We start from the raw sequence: 21,989 nt of genomic DNA, 5'->3' as shown, positions 1-21,989 counted from the left end.
TATAGCTAAAAATACAAACAGGGTAATAAAAATTACTATTTTGCAACCCCAATGAAATCATAATAGATCTAGGTAATGATCATCAGTGAATTTTGTTAGATTAAATATTAATGTATATTTTATAATGCAAAAATAAGGGTAACCATCCCTGAAACCACTGATGAATTTTATCCTCACTGGAAATGGAATGGTCAGATATTACATGCTTCATGATATGGTATAACATTAAAAAATCTGAACTTAAATATGATTAAACCTCTGAATATTACTACCAGTTTACAGGTAAGCGATGATAGCAGAATTAGTTACATGACTTCATAAGAAATGATTCAGTCAAATTCAAAATGCAGAACATTCTATAGGACAAGTAAATCAGTTTCTTGACAACTCAATGGCATTTCTAAAAAAGAGGATGGGATAGGGTCCTTTACAGAATGAAAAAGACATCACAAAGAAATATAACGAGCAGATACTCCTCGGCTCCAATATTTCAGATACCTACTAAGATATTTTAGAACAAATCAAGGAAACCTGAATAAGAACTGGTGTTAGTGTTAAGGATTTTGTAAATAATGGTGTTAGATAAAGTTTATTATGAGTTGAATAGTGTCAGCCCAAAATGATATATTTGAGTCCTAACTCCTAATACCTCAGAATGTGGTCTTATTTAGATAGAAAGTCTTTACAGAGATAAAGTTAAATGAGGTCAATTAACCTCAAGTTAAAAGTAGGTCATTAGAGTAGGCCTTTATCCAGTAGGACTGATGTCATAAAGGGAAAGATCTGGATACAAAGATTGACACAAGTAAAAGTAATATGATGTGGAGAGGCAACAGAAGACAGCTATCTACAAGCCAAGGAACAGCTTTTTCCCCAGAACTTTCAAAAGTGCATGGCCTTGCTGAAACCTTAATTTCAAATTTGTAAACTCCAGTACTGTGAGGCAATACTTTTCTGCTGTTAAGCCATCTTGTTTATAGCACCTTTTGATGGCAGCCCTAGCAAACTAATACACCATTCAATTATCTGTATTAGTTGGACATACATTATATAAGTATTTATACATGAAACAACATGTGCAAGATTTTCAGTAAAATTATCTAACAAAACAGTGAAAGAGAAGAAATGAGAGGCTTCATAATTACTGGAGTTACGGATACATAGAATTAATGCTATATTAATTTGCAATTGACTTAAAATGTCCATTTAAAAGGTTTAAAAAGCAGACAAAATAGCTGGGCCTGTAGCCTCTGCTACTCAGGAGGCTGAGGAACTTTTTCTGAAGCATCTAGGAATGCTTTTAATTACATAATGTACATTAAAAAGTATCCCTTACTTTTAGAAGGATCCCTTAAGCTAGGAGTGTGAGGCTACAGTGAGCTATGATCATGTCACTGCATTCCAGACTGGGTGACAGAGTGAGACCCCCTTTTCTAAAAATAAGCAGGAAGGAAGGAAGGAAGGAAGGAAGGACGGAAGGAAGGAAGGAAGGAAGGAAGGAAGGAAGGAAGGAAGGAAGGAAGGAAGGAAGGAAGGAAGGAAAAGAAAGAGAGAGAAAGAAAGAAATTAAGGTTCACACTGATGAAATTAAGGCTCCCTCACAGAACTAAATTCTGTCTTATGTGTACAACACCAAAGCACAAACCAAAGAACCTAGCCAGAGAAATGCCACTCATCAGTTTTATCATGAAGATTTGTATCTCAATCTGTACCTTTTAGGATGTTGATAAGCCCACTCTAATAACTAGCTTTCTGAGAAGGTTTTTATTAAATACTATACAAAGAACTGAAATAGTTTGTGAATCCAGTATAAAATTTTAAATATAAAAGATAATCCTTTGGATTTTTTTGATTTTTTATTTGTATTTTTTCTTGGGGGACAGTGTCTCACTGTGTCACCCAGTCTGTAGTTGAAGTGCAGTGTCGTGATCATAGATCACTGCCGCTTCCAAACTCCTGGACTCAAGCAATCCTTCTGCCTCAGCCTCTCAAGCAGCTGGGACTGCAGACGCTTGTCACCACGCCTGGATCATTTATTTTAATTATTATTTTGTAGAGAAGGGATCTGACTCTGCTGCCCAGACTGGTCTCAAACTCCTGACTTTAAGTGATCCTCCTCCTGCCTCCAGAAGTGCTGGAATTACAGGCTTGAGCCACTGTATCCAGCTAAAAGACACTTTTTTTATTTTTTTATATTATTTTTTATTTTATGATGATGATTATTATTATTTAAGATGGGGTCTTGCTCTGTCACCCAGGCTGGAGCACAGTGGCGCGATCTCGGCTCACTGCAAGCTCTGCCTCCCAGGTTCACGCCATTCTCATGCCTCAGCCTCCCGAGTAGCAGGAACTACAGGCGCCTGCCACCACGCCCGGCTAATTTTTTGCATTTTTAGTAGAGATGGGGTTTCACCATGTTAGCCAGGATGGTCTCGATCTCCTGACCTCGTGATCGTCCCACCTTGGCCTCCCAAAGTGCTAGGATTACAGGTGTGAGCCACCACGCCCGGCCTCCTCCACTATCTTAACTCTATCATTGCTTCTTATTCCTTTATTTTGTTGTCAATACCAATACAACTTTCCTGGTTGCCAATACCAATGCATGTTCTCTGGAATATGGTTGAGTGGTACCGATGTTCAAGATGATATTTACCTTCTCCTTTTTCACTATGTACCTGTGATATTCTTTTAAAATGTGGTTAACCTGTATCTAGTTCATGAATGCTTAGTCCTAGCTTCCCTCTCTAAATAAGGGTTCTCATCTTTTATAGAGCCTAGTACCAAAAATAGACGTATAAAATGTGTAACCCTAAGATCTTCTTAATAACCTAGAATACACAGCAATTTTATGATGCTTTTCATACAGCTAGGTGACATAATACTTACTGGTTACATTGTAATAAAACGAATACATCGGGGATTAAAAGTGAAGGGAGACCAAGGAGCAAATTCTCTAAAAAATCTAAATGAACTCTTTCAAAACTTTGGTGTTTTAATTGCTCAGTAATTCATGTTGTCATATTTCCATTCTAAAAATGGTTTTCTAAACCATAATTATTCTTTGGATGCAGTTGTTAATTTTCTCCATAATTATTCTTTGGATGCAGATGTTAATTTTGAATACTGAGCTATGGACTAGGAACCTGCTATAGGTGACCAGTTTTGATAACATTTACAACAGTTGGGTAATTTTACATACATATATATATATACACACACACACTATATATATATTTTTTTTTCAATGCTCTTCTTCTCCATCACATTATATTGAATTATATTGTAATATTACAAAAGGGAGAGTACAAAAATGATGTCTGGCTTCTTCATGCTATATCTGAAGTCTCAAGAATGCCTGTTGCAGAAAGATCTTAATGGACATTTTCCAAAAGAAGACATACAAATGACTAACAGGTACATTCAAAAATGCCCATTACTAATCCTCAGGAAAATGCAAATCAAAGCCACAACGAGATACGGCTTCCTTCCATTTAGAAGGGCTATTATGAAAAAAGAAAACAAGTGCAGGTGAGGATGTGTGGAAAGGAAACACTAACAAACTGTTTATGCTGTTGTTGGGATAGTAAACTAGCACAACCATTATGGAAAACAGTATGGAAGTTCCACACAAAACTAAAAATTGAACTATCATATGATCCAGCAATCTTAGTAGTGGCTACACATACAAAGTAAACGAAATTGATATGCCAAAGAGAAAACCACACTCCCATGGTTCATTCAGTATTATTTGTAAGAGCCAAGACATGGAATCAACCTAGCTGTCCACCAACAGATGAATGGATAAAAAAAAAAAACATACTGTATACACAATGGACTTACTATTCAGCCATGAAAAGGAGTGAAATACTGTCATTTGCAATAACATGGATGAACCTGTAGGACACCATGTTAAGCAAAATAGTAAAATAAGCCAGACACAGAAAGGCAAATACCACATAATCTCACTCATATGTGGAATCTTAAAAAAAAAAAAAAAAAAAAAAAGTGGATATCACAGAAACACAGAATAGAATAGTGGTTGTCAGATAGGGGAGAGGGAAGGGAAAAACGGAGAAAGGTTGGTCAACAAGTGCGAACTTACAATTAGGAAGAACAAATTCTGGTGTTTTATTGAACAGTGATATGACTGAGATTAGCAGTAAGATGTTGTATATTACAAAACAGCTAGAAAAGGGGCTTTTGAATGTTCTCACCACAAAAAAATGATAACTGTATGAGGTCATGTATGCACTAACTACCCTGATTGACTCATTACACAACATAGATCTGTATGAAAACATTAAATTATACTCATAAATAAGTACAATTAAGATGTGTCAAAATAATTTTTTAAAAAAATGCCTGTTGAATCACTAAAAACTCAAGTGTTTGTCAAATAAAGAAATGAAGCAATTGATGTATAATTAATCAAGTTTTTAATAACCCATTCTAGTAAAAAATGTACTATTTTTATGTAATTATTTGCAAAATGTGTACTAATTCTCCCTTAGTTTTCAATTTACCCCCAAATTTCAATTTACATTGACATTTTGCAGCATTAATACAAAATCATAAAAAATATAATTTGAATTGAAATCCAGAGTTAATTTATCTATGGAATAATTCCTAATCTGTGGTAAGACCTTCGTGAATTCTGCATATATCCATTATGAATCTTGCCTATTAATTTTTTACTTGATTGGACCTAAATCTCAAAAAATAATAATCAATTTACTCATGAATTCACTGAATGAGTACTGAGAAGAAATGATGCTCAAAGCATTCTTCTCATTCTTCACAGTGAAGTAGGAGAAAACTATGAATAGGACACAGATCCTGTTCTCTGTGGACAAAAAGTTTGTAGGAGAGATAAGACATGCACATAAATAACTACTAAAATGCAGAGTTATTAGCGAGGAGAGGAGTATAGATAAAGAGCTATGAGAACTCAGTAGGTTCCTATTGTCTGATAGGATCAGCATCTTCTCTATAAGGAAAGCAATTTTTGAGCACAAGTGTTTGGGCAAATGGAGTTTGGATGTCAGAGAAGACATCCAAATGGGCTAACCAGTTTGAGCAAAGGCATATAACTAAGGCTGACTGACGCCTAAGATAAAATAAAATAAATATGAAAAATAGAAATGATTAAAACAACAGCTAATTTTCCTCTAAAAAATCTATTTTTCCTACAAACACCCATTTACAAGCTTTATTTCCCAACCTTGCTTACAGTCAGATACGGTCACATGAACGACTTCTTGTCATAGTACGCAAATGCAACTGTCGTGTGCAAATTTCTTCTCAGTGTTTTAAATTAAATTGCTTGCCCTGGACTTCGTATGTTTCTCTCTCTTTTCCATTATAGGCTGGAAGTTTCTGACACTTGACTAGGCTACACTGTATATGTGAGAACAATGCTTTAAGGTCACTGTCTCTGCAACAGTGGCCACCATTCCTGGCCTGTTCTGTGCTGTCCAGTATGGTAGCCACTAGCCAAACAGGTGGCTATTGAAGACAAGTCCTCATTGAGATGTGTTGCAAATATAAAATATACACAGGAATTTCCAACACTTAGTATGAAAAAAAGAGTGCAGGCCGGGCAGGGCGACTCACGCCTGTACTCCCAGCACTTTGGGAAGCTGAGGCGGGAGGATTGTTTGAGGTCAGAAGGTGTGAAGTCAAAGGATGGAACTGAGGTCCCTGGATGCTTTCCTGCAGCAGAGCCAGCCTAGATCTCTAACAGCCAGAGTTTATTTTATGGCCCTGGATGCCAGCGTGAGTTTAGACTTTTTTCCGTTTTTATGGTCACTAGGAGGTGGAGGAAGAAGAGACAAAAGGGCTGCTATTTTTTTTTTCCTTTGGCACACTTACTGTGTACCATCATTGTGCTCTTCCAAGTTATTTCACTAGAATTTGATAAGAAGCACTTGTTGGCAGTTGAGCATATAATGGATTGAAATGAGGATACATGATAATATCAAATCTACTTAATATCATAAATGAAAATATGAAAGAGAGAACAGAGAGATAAACTGTAGAGAATGTAGAATCATGGTTATAACAAAGGACTATCCAGCTGCCATAGTAACCTAGGAGATAATGGAGACTGGTTACTTTCAAATTAGGTAATGGAATAAGGAAGAGGATTTAGAAGACAGAATTGTGAATATGGTTTGTGAAAAAAAAATACATTCAATGGTGATTTAAATATTCAAAAGAGGAACTACCAGGAGAGCAGGAGTGACACATCAGTTTAGAAAGCCATTTGCATAAAAATAAATTGAGAAAATAAGCTCCGTGTAATATCAATTGTAAAGAGTGTACAAAACAGACCAGATCTGAAAAGGAGAGAGAACAGGATTTCACACAGCCATCTTTGATCCTAACCAAAAAAGAGCTAATAAACCTCACTTTTAGTCCCTTTCAAGTAGCTCTAACATGTTGGCTATAAATTATCAGACACTAGAAAAAGAAAGGTTTTGAATAGTGATTTCAACTTGTCCCTAGTGATATAAGTAATGCATTATTCTCTTAGTATTTTTCTTTATACTTAAAAGAATTCCTCCCAGATAAAACTTCCATGGATCTCATCTTCAGTGTCAGAACTGCCTAAATAATTCATACAAAATTTTGTTTCTGCTGAGATTATGTCAATAACTGAAGAAAATTAAATTTGGGCTTAAGATCTTTCAGTTGATTACTTGGGTTACTCTTTATACTCCTGTTGCAACACAGAATCTGAGAACTGAAGCAGGAATTGAAAAAAAGACCGCAACTTTAATGCAGTCCAGCTCATCCTCATACATGAATCCCACTACGCCTCTCTTGACAAGTCTTGCCTCTATCTAAATATCACTGGGTACTTCCTGACATCAGTGAAAAAGAATTCTATTTTTGAATGGCTCTATTTGTTAGGAAGTCTTCCTGATATAGTAGTGTAATCATTTCCATTCTCTATGGAAGACTTCCAACATAAGGATAGCTACTTTTCAACAAGGCTACAATTCAAATATTCAAAGAAAGTTATGTCTCCTATAAATCTTACTTCCAGACTAAATATTTCCCATTCCTTCCACTATTTCTTATATAGCTGTTTGCTCTATTTTTACTATACTGGTCATTTATTAAGGAGCATGCTTCCTGTAAAAATATCTGAGTAATGTAGAGTTAATTAGTGGCAGCCACATATTTCCTAATTTGTTGATTGACTCTCTCTCTATATATATATATTTGCTACCAGTATATATATATAATATTTATATATAAATATATTACATATAATATATTAAATATATATTTGCTACCAGTAGTTTTTCTGATTTTTTAAAAATATGAATGAGAAACAGAAGGGAAAAAAGAATAACACTTACTCTCATTGTTGTTATGAAAACAAAGTCACCACGTATAAGTAAGAAAGGTTATTTGTTGCTGTTGCATTGTTTGTTGTTGGTGGATATTTCCATATGGATATGAAATCTAGTGGGTAGCTTAGATACCCTGACTAGAACACTATAGGAAGCAATAAGATAAACACAGACATAAAAATAAGTCTTGTGCATAAAAGAATACAACTTTTTTGTTTGTTTTTTTGAGACGGAGTCTCATACTGTGACCCAGGCTGGAGTGCAGTGGCGCAATCTCAGCTACTGCAAGCTCTGCCTCCCAAGTTCATGCCATTCTCCTGCCTCAGCCTCCCGAGTAGCTGCGACTACAGGTGCCTGCCACGCCTGGCTAATTTTTTGTATTTTTAGTAGAGACAGGGTTTCACCATGTTAGCCAGGATGGTCTTGATCTCCTGACCTCGTGATTCGCCCTCCTCGGCCTCCCAAAGGGCTAGGATTACAGGCCTGAGCCACCACGCCCGGCCAAGGAACACAACTTCTTATGAGAATATAGGCAAAGAGTTAAGATGGTTGCAGATGTAGATAGGTTTCTATGAAGAAAGTTGGGTTACTCAACCTTCACACACTTTACACACACAAGAGAACATGAGAAAGTAGTTGCCATCTGTACCAGAATGCTGTGAAAAACAGACATGTCTAGATGGCAGAGTTTAGTCTACATTAAGTAATCAGGTAAACTATAATACAGAAAAGATAGAATGCTAGAAGCAGCTTTGCTGGGATGGGATGGGATAATATAATATTGTTCATGGGTATATTTTGTAAAACTCTTGAAATATTTATTCTGAAACGAAGGACAATGAGTTAAAAAATTAGTCTGGAGATCATAAGTGGTTACCCATGAAAGTGGATCAGATCAATGAAGGAAAGTGGTATGAAAGCACAGAAGGGGGAAGTATGGGGAGCTCTTTTATTTGAAGTATGTAGGCAAAATGAGCTGTGTCCGGACAGCAGAGCATTGGGGGCATGACTGCCTCTACCTAGCTTTCAAAGGATATGATGACCTGGCACAGCCACAGGTACGGGACTGCAGCCCAGGATAGCTGTGGGACCTAGGCAGAGAGCCGCTGGGGTTGGGGGCCTTCCTTCCGAGCCATGTGGATGGTATTTTCATCCCACTGGGCCTGGAAAGCAGAGTATCAAATCAAGAGGATTCTTCCTGAGGATTAAGATCTTATGAAATTTGTCTTGCAGTTTGGAGTTAGGATCCTTTATACCTTCTTTTCTACATCTCCCTTTTGGACAGGAAGTATCTATCTTATGAATGCCTCCTATGCTTGTATTTTGGAAACCTAACATGTTTAATTTCACAGATTGACAGCCTGATAGCAATTTGCTTTGGGATGAATTGTACCTTGAGTTACATCCATATCTGATCAAATGATGTTTAGATTAGACTTTAGTGTTGATGCTGGAAAGAGTTAAAACTTTTAGGGCTGTGGGGATGTTAATTTATTTTGAACGTGTGAAGAATATGAATTTTGGGGGGCCAGGTGTGTAATGGTATAGACTGATTTTTTTTGACTCATGAAAATTCATATGTCGAATTCCTAATTCTCAATTGTGATGGTATCAGGAAGTGGGACCTTTGGGAGGTGATCAGGCCATGCAGGCAGAGCCCTTCTCAGTGGGATTAGCGTTCTCATAAAAGGGGCCCCAGAGAGCTCCCTCACCCTTTCCACCACATAAGGATGAAGCATGAGGACAGCAGTCTGCAACCTAGAAGAGAGCCCTCACCAGAAACCGTATTAATACCTTGATTTCAAGCCTGCAGCCTCCAGAACTGTGAGAAATAAATTTCTGTTGTTTATAAGCTACCCAGTCTATAGCACTTTATTATAGCAACCCGAACTAAGACAGAATTATATAGTGAGAAGTAAAGAAGAGATAGAGTTCTCCTGGTTTAACATTTTCTAAATAAGACATGAAAAGCCCTTTTAAGCAATTTTATAAACCTTAACTTATTTTGGCCTTTAGCCTTTGGATATTAGCTTGAGAGTTCTGCCTAATTTTATTTATTTTGATTGTTTAACTCAATGTCTTAAGAAAATCTGAGGTAATCAGAACATCCTTGAATAGTCATGTTGCTCTTTTTAGTTATTCCTCCCCTCCCTTTTCTTCCTGAAATGGAAGACTGATATCACCTAGGTGATATAGGGATAAATGGGAAGCCTTCCAGTGATTTTCCATTGTGATTACAATAAAATCCAAACTTCTTGTGGTTGTCAATAAGTCCTTACAGGAGCTGGCTCCTGTCTCTCTGATCTCATCACAGTTAACCTCCCATCAGTAGTGATTCTTTCTGTCCTGATCCAACATAACCCTGCCTGACAGACTTCGCATTTGTCAATTACTTAGCCCAGAATGGGAGTGCTTTGCTCCCATAGTTTGGATCTCAGCTCAAATGATTTTTCTTCGGCACAGACCTCATTAAGTATCTTGGCAAAAACAGCCTTACCCCTACAAGTTGTTGTTCTCTATTCTGTTGCCCTGTCTCAACTTTATTATGGCAGATCTTGTAATCCACAGTTTTCTTATTTTTATTGGTTTGTGTTGTGTCTACCTACCAACCTACACATGTTAACTCTATGAAGGCAAAAACTATGTTTCATTCATTAGTGTTCCTTCAGATCCTGGAACAGGACCTATCAGGAAAAAGACCTTCATGAAACAAACCTTACTATAATGAATTCATGAATGGAGGAAGACAACTTACACTTTGACCCAAAAGAAACCTCATTACTGGTGGAAATGAAATTGAATTTTGAAAGACTGTGTCATAAGTTCAGCATTAAATATTTTTATAGAAAAAAAACCACTTCTAATATAGAACATATCTATTAAATAGTTAGACATTTAAAAATCATTTTATATTTAAATAGTATACATGGAAGAGATTGTTTTGTTTATAACACAGAAAGTATCTACTAAATAACTACACTATTTTAAAAGTTCTTTTTGTGGAAACAGTGAACGTGTAAGAGGGTTGCTTTGTTTGTTTTTTGCCCTTTTTCTATTGTCTCAATTCTAATGGACTTAAAACAGGACTTATATTTTCCTGAGTATAAAGATTGTTTCATGCAAGTTATTGTAAAAGTTTTGTACATTGCATTCACCGGAGAAAGGAAAGGTAGTAAATGAAGACAGATACACAGACAAACACATTTTTAAACTATAAATAGTGCAACTGGTGAAGCAGCCAGTTCAGGCAGGAAGTCTATCTTCATTTAACCGAGTAGAAGGGAAGAGCAGGAAGATAGTGAAAATGGAATGGTGAAGGTGAACAACTTATGGCAACACAGAGTCAGGTCTATCCCTCAAAGAAACAGGTAGGTGTGTGTGTGTGTGTGTGTGTGTATGATAAACACTTGCAGGCCTACATATTCCAAATTGCTCTAGTCATTTTGCATACATAAGCACAAATAATAAACTTTGGTTGAGTAAAGTCCTTGTCAAGAATCACAGAGCTGGCATGTGCTACTGTCTCATGGGGCACCATGAGAATTACTGAAAACTGCCCATTGAACACCGTGCATATCGACTGACTTAGTATATTATTTTCTTTCTAAGTTCAGGTGGCATACGTGGACATATAAACATATTAGAGTGTGAAATGTTTGCTGTTTATATCTGATTTTGATGTTCAACAATGAACTAAAATTAAATAATTGTCAGAATTTTTTAAAAAGTAACCTTGAAACTACCCATTGTAGCTTTTTCTTCTCATTCTTCCACATTAGGAAATTTTCAGTAAAAATTTTTGGTATATATGATAATTTCCTCATTATAAACATTTAATGTGATCTCAATTAAACTATAGTTCAAAATCACTCATAAAGAGTCAAATAGACCCCAGAGTTGGGGGACTATAAAATCATAAATCAAATTCTACATTTTACTTACTGAAATGGTATCACCTTTCAAGTGCCAAAGATTTGAATGACTTATTAAGAGATGCTTTGTTCTATCGACATCATAAATCTATCGTAGTCTATGCCAAGGTCCATACTTAATAGTATTTCAACTGTGAAATACTAATTTAAATCCACAGTTCAATGATTTTCTCAGGAGATGACAGCATAATGTTGAAAATTATTGATGTCAGTCTCTTATAAAGTAGATTCCCTATAGAGCCACACAAAATCCATAGCTTTTTCTCACTGTGAGGGTGTCAGCCATCTCTGAGCTAGATGAAAGAATGGGAAGAAAATAGGTCCCATGTTTTATCATCCTCATTTAACACATGTTCTTTTCTAGCTCTCAACCACCATTCAGAGGTGAACTTCAAAACTCTGCTGGGTTTATACACAATGCCATAAAAAAATGACTAAATAGCATTCAAGGAAACTTTTAATAACATCCTTATATTCTCAAAGTTAGTTATTGTATCATTTATTTGGTGTACATTTCATGTACCTCATCATCAAGAAAAGAACTGTTTCACCGTTTCCTATTATATATACTCATTCCATGTCAATAGCTTATGCTTTTTTTCTAACAAATCTAAAACACTGATGATGTTTACAGAAACAATGTTTCTTATACAGCAGTGTTACTGAAGTAAAGCTCATGATGAAAGAAAGCATCACCTTAATAAAATAGGAACTATTAACAAATTATATAAGAGAAGTATTCACTCACATTCCTCAAATGTTTATGGAAGACTTTCTTTTTTTATATATGGCTGATATGGCAGTGAACAAAACAGTAATAGTTTATGTACTAACGGAGCTTACAATGAAAGAAATATTCTAAACAATCACTTTAATATATACATGGGACAACTTAATATTTTGTGCAAGATCTCCTGATGTGGAAAATGTTGAATCATTTAATTCTTTCCCACTAGTATTTTTAGTGACTTTTCCTACCCACAGAGAAAAACAGACTGATAGTTTTATTTACCCATTCTGGAAGAATGAATGGGTAAATGAACATTTCACCAGTAATTTTTAGTGATTTTTTTCTACCCACATAGTAAAATACATATTTTTACTTACCCATTCTAGAAAAATGAACAGGTAAATAAGCATTTCACCAGTAACAGCAGAATCAATCACAATGTAAACATTTCTTAGGGTGTAAATTCTGATACATATTGTTCCTAAGGCTAAGAACCATAAATAAATGATAGCTGGAGAGTGACATTTAAGAAACTAAAGGTACATTAAGTTGGCATTCCCTATCATATGTTCTGAGTCAAAAATTAATTGACCTCTGTTTCTAATGCTGTAAAAATTAATATTAAATGGTTTCTCCAAATTCAGTCAGTAACTCACATATGAACCAATTCAACAACATTTATTATGTACCTTCCCTCCTTTTGTAAGAACTCACATACTATTGGAATAGTCTAAGATGAATGTGTAACATCTGAAATAATGTAAAAGCTCAACAAATCTTGTTGATTTCTCGGAAGAGTCTAGTAGGCTAAAACACTATGTAGAATGTAGTGACACTGGAGTGGGGAGTTGAAACTCAGAAACTGACAACAAAGCCACCAATAGCAGACCTAACAACAAGGAGTTCTGGTTTTAACAAGGTGACCACCTTGACAGCCTTTTACTGTTTTCAAATCTTTTGTTTTGTTTTTGAGAAAGGTGAAGGGAAGACTTGCTACAATTACTAGCTGCAGTTGAAGAGAAAACTCTACTTGGTACATTGTGTTTTCCTCCTTCAACAACAGGCCTCATTTTTTAAGTCTAAAAGAGAGACGGGCAATGCCCCCAAGTTCCTGAGAAATGTTACACTGACGAGCCATCTTTCATTTGTGAGCTCCTAATTGGACTTAAGAAGCAAGTAAAATTAGATCAGAAAGCAACTCTAGACTAAAATTAACTCCTGGAATTCTGCCCTTCTGAGTTTTCTGCGGTAATTATTGGAGAAGGAAGGATATTTAGATGTCTTTAATCCTTGCTTTACAAACAAGAACACTAGAAACTCTTGAGATATTTTTCGATAAATCACAAACCTATTGACACCAGCCCTGGGTCTAGAATGGCATCTGGTAATTCTACCATCAGTATACTTCCATTATATCTCATGCCTTGTAGTGCATTTTATACAGATGGGTCTTAATTTATACACGTATAAAGTAAATTGTCCTTTATACTTGAAAGATCACATAGGAATAATAGTTCTAACTAAGGGCTCTTCTTATCCCTCCTCTTATTTTATCTCTCCTCTCCAATGATTAGCAAAAGACCACTCATTTATTTCTTTGATACTCTTAGATACCGCTTGTCAGCCAAAACATTTGATTACGAAGGGGTCACATCATGACAATGCTAAGTGCTTTCTTCTTTCCCACCTCTCTAGATATTATTTTCTTTTTTTTTTTTCTTTAATCTTTTTTTTTTTTTTGAGACGGAGTCTCGTTCCGTCGCCCAGGCTGGAGTGTAGTGGCTGTAATCTCAGCTCACTGCAAGCTCCACCTCCCGGGTTCACGCTATTCTCCTGCCTCAGTCTCCTGAGTAGCTGCGAATACAGGCATCCACCACCGCGCCCGGCTACCTTTTTGTATTTTTAGTAGAGACGGGGTTTCACCGTGTTAGCCAGGATGGTCTCGATTTCCTGACCTCGTGATCCGCCCTCCTCAGCCTCCCAAAGTGCTGGGATTACAGGCATGAGCCACTGCGTCCCAGCCCTCTCTAGATAGTCTTATGCCAGCAGGAGACCAGTGGCCCTGTCCCATCTCCTGTGATAAGAAGCTCTGAGATGTAATTTAAGCCGAGTCATCTCTAAAAATACAGATTAACTATATTTTGTCTCTTCATCTATACAAAGTTCTACCTTTGTTCCTACACTCACTTTGTATTATAAAGTTTACTGAATAGACAAATTAGTTGAAGAACAGAGTAGAAAAGTGGCTCTGCCAGTCATAGTTAGAATAATGGTAAATAGCTTTTGCAGAAAAGGAATTTATTTCATCATTTAGAGTGACTCCTAGACTTGCACAGCAGACTAGAGAATTAGACCTGCAGGAGGGGCTGACTAGTTGATTATAAAGGTGATGTCACAGCAATGAATATTTAAGATGCTTCCCCTGGCATCATCATAGTAATTTTCAGCAATGGTGCTGGAATCTCCATTTGGTTACCACTACTGTGAATAACCTGTGAGTATCCTGCACATATCAAGATGTAAAGTTCACATCTGATAGGCCAAGCTTGTGTCACACATTGACACGACTGCAGTCAGTGAGCAGAGCGTCTGCTATCTTTGTATAGAGGTCAATGGGGCATTGTCTCCTGATTCTTCCGGAATCTTCACACACTGAAAACAGAATGAATGAATATCCAGTGGCTGGGTGACAAACATCAACAAGTACTTAAGACACAGACGAGAGGGAAACCGAATCTAACACCCTAGTTAAAACTGAGGGAGTTAGTTTTAACTCTCAGAATAATATGCTCAGCAGTACAAAAAGATAAATAAGCCATGTTGTGCAAGTCTAGAAACCTAAGTTAGCAGGTACCACAAGATAGTTTTAGGAATAAAAAAAGGCCCAACTTTGAAGGACACTATATGCAGCGATTAAGAACACAGACTGTACAGGTATAAATGCCATTTCTGTCACTTACTATCTGTGTGGCCCTGGTCAAATTTACTGAGTTTTCTGCACCTCAGTTTTCTCATCTGCAAATAGGACAGAACCAACATCTACATGTGTATTTCAAATTCTGAAACACCAAATACATTTTTGAATCATAATCAGTTATTTTTTTTTTTTTTTTTTGAGACGGAGTCTCACGCTGCTGCCCAGGCTGGAGTGCAGTGGCGCGATCTCGGCTCACTGCAAGCTCCGCCTCCTGGGTTCACGCCATTCTCCTGCCTCAGCCTCCTGAGTAGCTGGGACTACAGGCGCCCGCCACCGCGCCCGGCTAATTTTTTGTATTTTTAGTAGAGACGGGGTTTCACTGTGGTCTCGATCTCCTGACCTTGTGATCCGCCCGCCTCGGCCTCCCAAAGTGCTGGGATTACAGGCTTGAGCCACCACGCCCAGCCAGAACGTTTCTCGGGCTGTTTCCGCCCGGTTTCGAACCGGGGACCTTTCGCGTGTTAGGCGAACGTGATAACCACTACACTACGGAAACCCCGCTGAAGACTGTCTGCATTCCATTGTCAGGAAATTAAATCAAAGAGAATGAGACTCTTTATTTCTAGAGCCAGTGGAAAGTAACCATAGTTCAGTCATTAGCTCCAGTTCAAAGACTTAGTACATTTTCTTAGGCACAAAGTCCGTTTATGCATAGTTTTCTGGAAATAAGACCTGACTTGTAGGTGATGCTTATGTCCCCTCTTTGCATATTCATCAGTCCTTTATAGTACCTATCCTGGAACCATATCCTTCATCTGCATTAAATTTTACCAAGTAAAACCGTGAGTTTACAGGAAATTAAAAACAAATCAGTGATCATTTTTCATAGGAAGTGTTGTAAAATGGTCTTTTACAAATGACCTGTAGCAGACATTTAGTCACCTTCTCAGCATCTAATTCCCATTTAATTCACCAGTAGCACCCAGATATTCCTCTGCCAAATTCCTTTGAACTCATTCTTAGCCTGTGGAGCCTTAGATTCAAAGGGACACATGTTTAAACCAGGAACTAAATTACTCCTGAGCAATAGACTTGAATATATTCTTGAGTACAGAGTTTCATTCAGGGATGAATATCTCAGATGAAGCCAACGAGCCATAAGAAGGTATTTGTTGGGTTTTGTTGGAGAGTAATCTCACCATCTTTTTAAGGGGAAATACCAGAAGAAATCTTCCTCTGATCTTCAGCTGCCATGTGGGAAGCTGACCTGGACACGGTCCCTGTTCATAGGGTCGTGCATAGCTGAAGCAGTGCACATAAGCAAAGCCAAACTTCAAAGATGACATCAGGAACCTTTAGATCAAGCTGTATATCAAGTTAGAGAAATCTTATTTTGCAGATACACAAGCAAAATTACGATCTTTTAATTTTTTAAAGCCCATTTTGGTTAAGTTTTCTACCACACGTAACTGAAAGATTTCGAATTCAAGAGTAAACTAGAAAATGATTAGAAAATATACTGTTGCCCATAAGAACAAAAAAAGTGGACACTTTATTAATAATAAAAAAATTGCCCCATGCACTATAGATACATTCATTAGAGAAACAGTCAGAAGAAACAATTGGAAGGAATCACAGATTGAGATTCAGGATAGTTGTATTATTAACAAATAGTTTATATATGTCAATAAATATTTTCATATATGATTATTTGTCCTCCTTTTAGACTGAAAATACCAGTCAGATAAAATGAATCTTCAATTGAATTTTTAAAATTAGTGCAAGGAAAATATCATGCCTGCAAAAAATGCTTTCAGCTGACTTTTATAGTTTAACTCTCAATGTGGGAGTCTTTTGATGACTAAAATAAAGAGAAGTCAAGCTTAAAACATCCCAGAGCTCCGAAAGAAAATTATGATGTTAAAATATATCCTTCAGTAAAAGTTAATGCAGAGATATTAGCATGCCATCATGTGAACACTCATCACAAAAGTGCAAAATGGCAGAAGAAAACAGGATATTTAGAGCAAAATATTTAGAAAGTTATAACTTTCAAAAATACTATCTTTAATCTTCATTTAAAAAAAGTAATATGCAACTCAGATAAGATTTGAAAAAAATCACATATATGTAAATTTATATTAAATGCAAAACATGATGTTAAATGACTCAGTATAACATTAGTCTATTCCAGAAAGATAGAGGCAATGTACTCTTAGATTCTCCCATGCAATTAGCTCAGTGAACTTGGGCAGTGCATAGACACCTCTGTCCTTCAGTTACCCACATATTTGTGCATAAGGCTACTGAGTGAACTGACATTACTCAAACATCATGAAGAATAGATTATACTTAAATACATGAAACTGACAAAAATGCTTAATAACCTAATTACGTGAGTTCATTTGTCCCTATTTGTGAAAGTATTTTTTCAACTAGAAAGCTGAAAATTTTAATGTAAAGAAAAAGTGTGGCTTAAATGTTGTGTCTTAAATCTCCTCACTTTGTAATTCTTCTTTCTTTTAAAAATATCAGTAGTGTAGAAAATTAAAGTGATGAGTGCCCATGATGAGGAGAGAAAAATGTATATGCTTTATTGTGTGTGGTCATGGGGGTGTTTATGTAGTAGAAATAAAGAGATTTTATGTTGTAGGTGACTGGAGCAGTGAAGAGTGAAGACGTATGGGTGTGCTAACTGGGCATGTATATGTATATTACTAAGGCAGGCAAAGAAATAATTCTTTCACAGCAACTGACTGATGGTACTCTAGATTTCTAGAAGCAGAATATTGTAACCAGAAAATCTTACTAAATTTGTGGGGGTGGAGGATAGGCAGGTGATAGTGAGTTCACCAGGCTTCACAGATATTGCAGGAGAATAAATTTGCTACATTTCTTTTTAATAAGAAGAAAACAAAAATGCAATTTTAAAAATACCTATATAGAGATAAATAAATTCTGAAGAAAACATATGCTAATGTTACATATGCATATGTGTGTTGATAAATATATAAAACTTGGTATAAACCGTTATAAGATACTAATTAATTGTTTAGAATAAAACAAAACATTAACCTTTTCATTATTGATCTACATAGCACATCACACACAGAAACAGATAGGAATATGTTCATAATTTGCAACAATATACAAAAAGCATTTGCCAAAAAACATGCTGTTATCTTATGCCTACTTTTATGCTTTTTCTTCTTATCTAATATTCCGTAACATTAGATATCTTTATAGGGAAACCTTTTAAAAAGAGAGTTGGATGACTAACATGTTTAAGCCTCTTACAGGAATCTGACAATAAAGCTACTTAGGAGCCATAAGCCATCTATAGCATCAGTGTGCTTTATATAAAGTCTGATGACACTAGAAGCTGTCAAACACACATTCAGGAGACATAGATAATTAGCTAAGTGCTAGACTATCATAATTTTTACTATTTTCATCTTCTAACTTTTGCCTCTTTTGGAGGCCATATGCCCTTGGTTGTTAAAAACCAAGTTATAGGCTGGGCGCAGTGGCTCATGCCTGAAATCCCAGCACTTTGGGAGGCTGAGGCGGGCGGATCACCTGAGGTCAGGAGTTCGAGATCAACATGGCCAACATGGTGAAACTCTGTCTCTACTAAAAATAAAAAAATCAGCCAGTAGTAGTGGTGGGTGCCTGTAATCCCAGCTACTTGGGAGGCTGAGACAGGGAGAATCGCTTAAACCTGGGAGGCGGAGGTTGCAGTGAGCCGAGATCGCACCATTGCACTCCAGCTTGGGCGACAGAGCAAGACTCCGTCTCAAAAACAAAACAAAAACAAATAGAAAACCTTACCAATTAAATATTTTTATTTTGTTTTTAGTTCTTAATCTATTTTATATTTCATGCATACCTACATTCTAATTTAAGCAGCTGATTTTTGTTTCTCCATAGTTCTCTTCATAGGATGGAAGGTCCACATGTCTTAGGCCACCTGTTTTGTTTTCCCCTCCACGCAATTATTTTAAATTGCAATTTTGTATACAGCATATGACTTAAAAATATAACTCATGTGGTCAATTACACTGCTACTCTATCTTAGAGAGTTTGAATTTACACGTAATGCTTAGTGGAAATAGTTGATGGTTTTCTTTTACAAATGATGAGTAAATGCAGGTATAAAAATGGCAAAGGTTAAATTCTCCCAAGTTTTTATTTGATTATTTGTCAGAGGGAAGTGGAAAGATTTTATCCCTCCTTACTCTCCCTAATTACTTTCCAAGTCACATTGTTTTAATCTTCTGGAGTCATCCTTTCATTTGGAAAAAAAAATATGAGTTTATACCATATATGGGCATTCTTACCTTAATAAGCTATAATTTGTGAGATAATCATTTCCATATGAGTAAGGACTATTTTCTCCTCTTCTTTGGAAATAAGTGATAAACCAAGAGTCCAAAGACTGTTTTCCCCATCTCAGTAATACTTCAGGTAAATAAGGTGCACTGAACTAGAAGGTCATTATGCTTCTTGATAATAAACTCTCTCCTCTCCATGAAGCCAGGTCATAAATCAGTAGAGCCCATTGCTTGAGAACAAGGGGAACTACGTTGGAACAATGTCGTATTTTTAAAGTCATTTCTTGTTTGCCAAATGCCATGTCTATTTACCTGACTTAGGAGACAGACTAATTCCAGACCTCAGATATTACGAAGTGCAGACCTCTGAGCCATATTCCTTAGGAAGCATCACATCATTAAATCACCTACTTCACTTATTCTCAGTAGCAACTATGAGCTCTCTAAGGATTTGCATTCACAATGTACTAGTCTCTCTTTAATGATGTTTTCCTCTCTTTTTAAAAGTTACTCTATCCTTCTGACTCAACAAATACACACTTTCAGAAATCAAGCTAAATGCAATGCACTCAGATATCTGCAACAAAAATGCTGCCTAAAATCATAAAACACTGAAAATGATCATCCAAAAGCACAGTTGCTACTATTATACCACTACAAGCAACTCATGAGATTAATTTCCCAGAAGAGGCTGATGTCAATGATAAGTAAAACTGCATATTATGAACCCATGTGAACTTTCTAATGTAAAAATCTATAATATGGACATTAAAGTATAAGTACTTTTCAAGACCTGAGAAATTGTATTAGTCATTTTTTTTCTATGACACATCACAAGTAAGTGTAGTCAGAAAATAGATACAGAACACAGAACAGGAGAAAGTTGACATTTTATTAACAATTCCATTAAAATAAATGAGCTCACATCCAAGCAAAAATCAAGAATCAATAAGTGTTTTAAATTAAGCACTTGACATGTTGGAAATGAATGTACACTTTAGAACACTGAAGGAACCAGTGACCATTCCTTGAAATATGATTCCAATCTATTAGATTCATTACATGAAAAGCTTAAATAAATTTCCCTTGAGCTAAAGATAAATTCAGATTTAAACTAATATTGACCTTCCTCAAAGTATAGGAATGGTGTCATTCAGAATTAAGGAACAATAACTTGTCAAACAATATCAGTACAGGATGAATTTCAACTTACCTGAGAATTTTATTTCTTTTCTAATGCTTATTGAAGACATTGATATTTTGTCATTGATTTAAATTCAAGGATAGCAAAACCTGTCACGGATAAAATAATTAGTGAAAATACCTTCCACTTTGAAGGCACACACATATATAGAAATTAAAATTGATTTCCCACATTGCCTGACCCCAGTCTTTTCAAGGAAAGACTTGCTTCCTCCTTCTAGAGCATTTTACTCATTGGTTCAACGACTGTCATTTTTTTATATTCAATTATTGCATAAGGAACTAGATCTGGATGTGGGTGATTATTTTTTAGATGATATCACATGTACTCCTTTCAGTCTTCCTCAGGGTACCTTGCAAAGTTCCCTGACTCATCACTCATGCGTTAAGAGCAGTTTTAACAAGAACATTTACCAGGTGCAGTGATGCACTGCTAAGTTATTTACATATATCTTATTAAATTCTGCCCTTGCCATTGCCCTCTCCAAAAAACAAACAAACAAATAAACAAAAAATCCTATAGAGCAGTAGTAATTAGGCTCACTTTATGAAAGAAAAAAAAAATTGAGGCTCAAAGAGTGTAATAATTTATCCAAAGCACCAAAGGTAGTAATGGTAGGAGCTCAATATGAGATGGGATTATACAAATTCCAAAATGCTCTTCAAAATACCTTTATGTTATTAAAAATTGTGATTTTTATCTCCATAGGCACATTTATTTTTTATTTTTATTTTTGAGACAGAGTCTTACTATGTCACCCAGGCTGGAGTGCAATGGCACGATCTCAGCTCACCACAACCTCTGCCTCCCGGGTTCAATCGATTCTCCTGCCTCAGCCTCCTGAGTAGCTGGGATAACACGTGCTCACCACCACAACTGGCTAATTTTCATGTTTTTAGTAGAGAAGGGGTTTCACCATGTTGGCCAGGCTGGTCTCGAACTCCTGACCTCAGGTGATCCGCCCACCTCAGTCTCCCAAAGTGCTGGGATTACAACCGTGAACCACCACACCCAGTCCATGGGCACGTTTATACTTACTTTTTGGACAAAACAAAACAACAAAACAAAACAACAAACTATCCTTCTAGTCGGTTTTTTTTTTTTTTTTTTTTTTTTTTTTTTTTTGAGACAGAGTCTCATTCTGTCACCCAGGCTGGAGTGCAGTGGTGCCATCTTGGCTCACTGCAAGTTCCGCCTTCCTGGTTCACGCCATTCTCCTGCCTCAGTCTCCCAAGTAGTTGGGACCACAGGTGCATGCCACCAGGTCTGGCTAATTTTTGTATTTTTTAGTAGAGACAGGGTTTCACCGTGTTAGCCAGAATGGTCTCCATCTTCCGACCTCGTGATCCGCCCTCCTCGGCCTCCCAAAGTGCTGGGATTACAGGCGTGAGCCACCGTGCCCGGTCAAAACTGTCCTTCTAGTTCTTAATATATTAAGCCCCTGAATGATGCTAATAGGAAAACCCTTTCCTTTTCTATTTCTCCTTATTTTAAATACTCCGCTGAAC

General features: G+C 36.5%; 1 protein-coding gene and 1 non-coding gene across 6 annotated transcripts in view; both read right to left on the bottom strand.

The window, feature by feature from the left end:
- Window positions 1-21,989, bottom strand: part of LOC105481879 (MAM domain containing glycosylphosphatidylinositol anchor 2) — an 859,970-nt gene that overhangs the window by 683,330 nt on the left and 154,651 nt on the right. Inside the window, exon 1 of one of the 5 annotated variants that reach the window (XM_071100223.1) lies at window positions 20,491-21,084. The exons of the other annotated variants lie outside the window; for them this stretch is intronic. Within the exon in view, the coding sequence (XP_070956324.1) occupies window positions 20,491-20,530 (40 nt within the window). The 5' untranslated portion in view covers window positions 20,531-21,084. Of the gene's footprint in view, window positions 1-20,490; window positions 21,085-21,989 lie in introns of those variants that run through there. 5 annotated transcript variants of the gene reach the window in all.
- Window positions 15,427-15,499, bottom strand: TRNAV-AAC (transfer RNA valine (anticodon AAC)). Its single transcript has one exon. It is a non-coding gene; the product is annotated as a tRNA-Val (tRNA).

Source organism: Macaca nemestrina, chromosome 7, assembly GCF_043159975.1.
Source record: "Macaca nemestrina isolate mMacNem1 chromosome 7, mMacNem.hap1, whole genome shotgun sequence".
Taxonomy (NCBI): Eukaryota; Metazoa; Chordata; class Mammalia; order Primates; family Cercopithecidae; genus Macaca; species Macaca nemestrina.
This window is presented reverse-complemented; position numbering and strand designations above follow the sequence as displayed.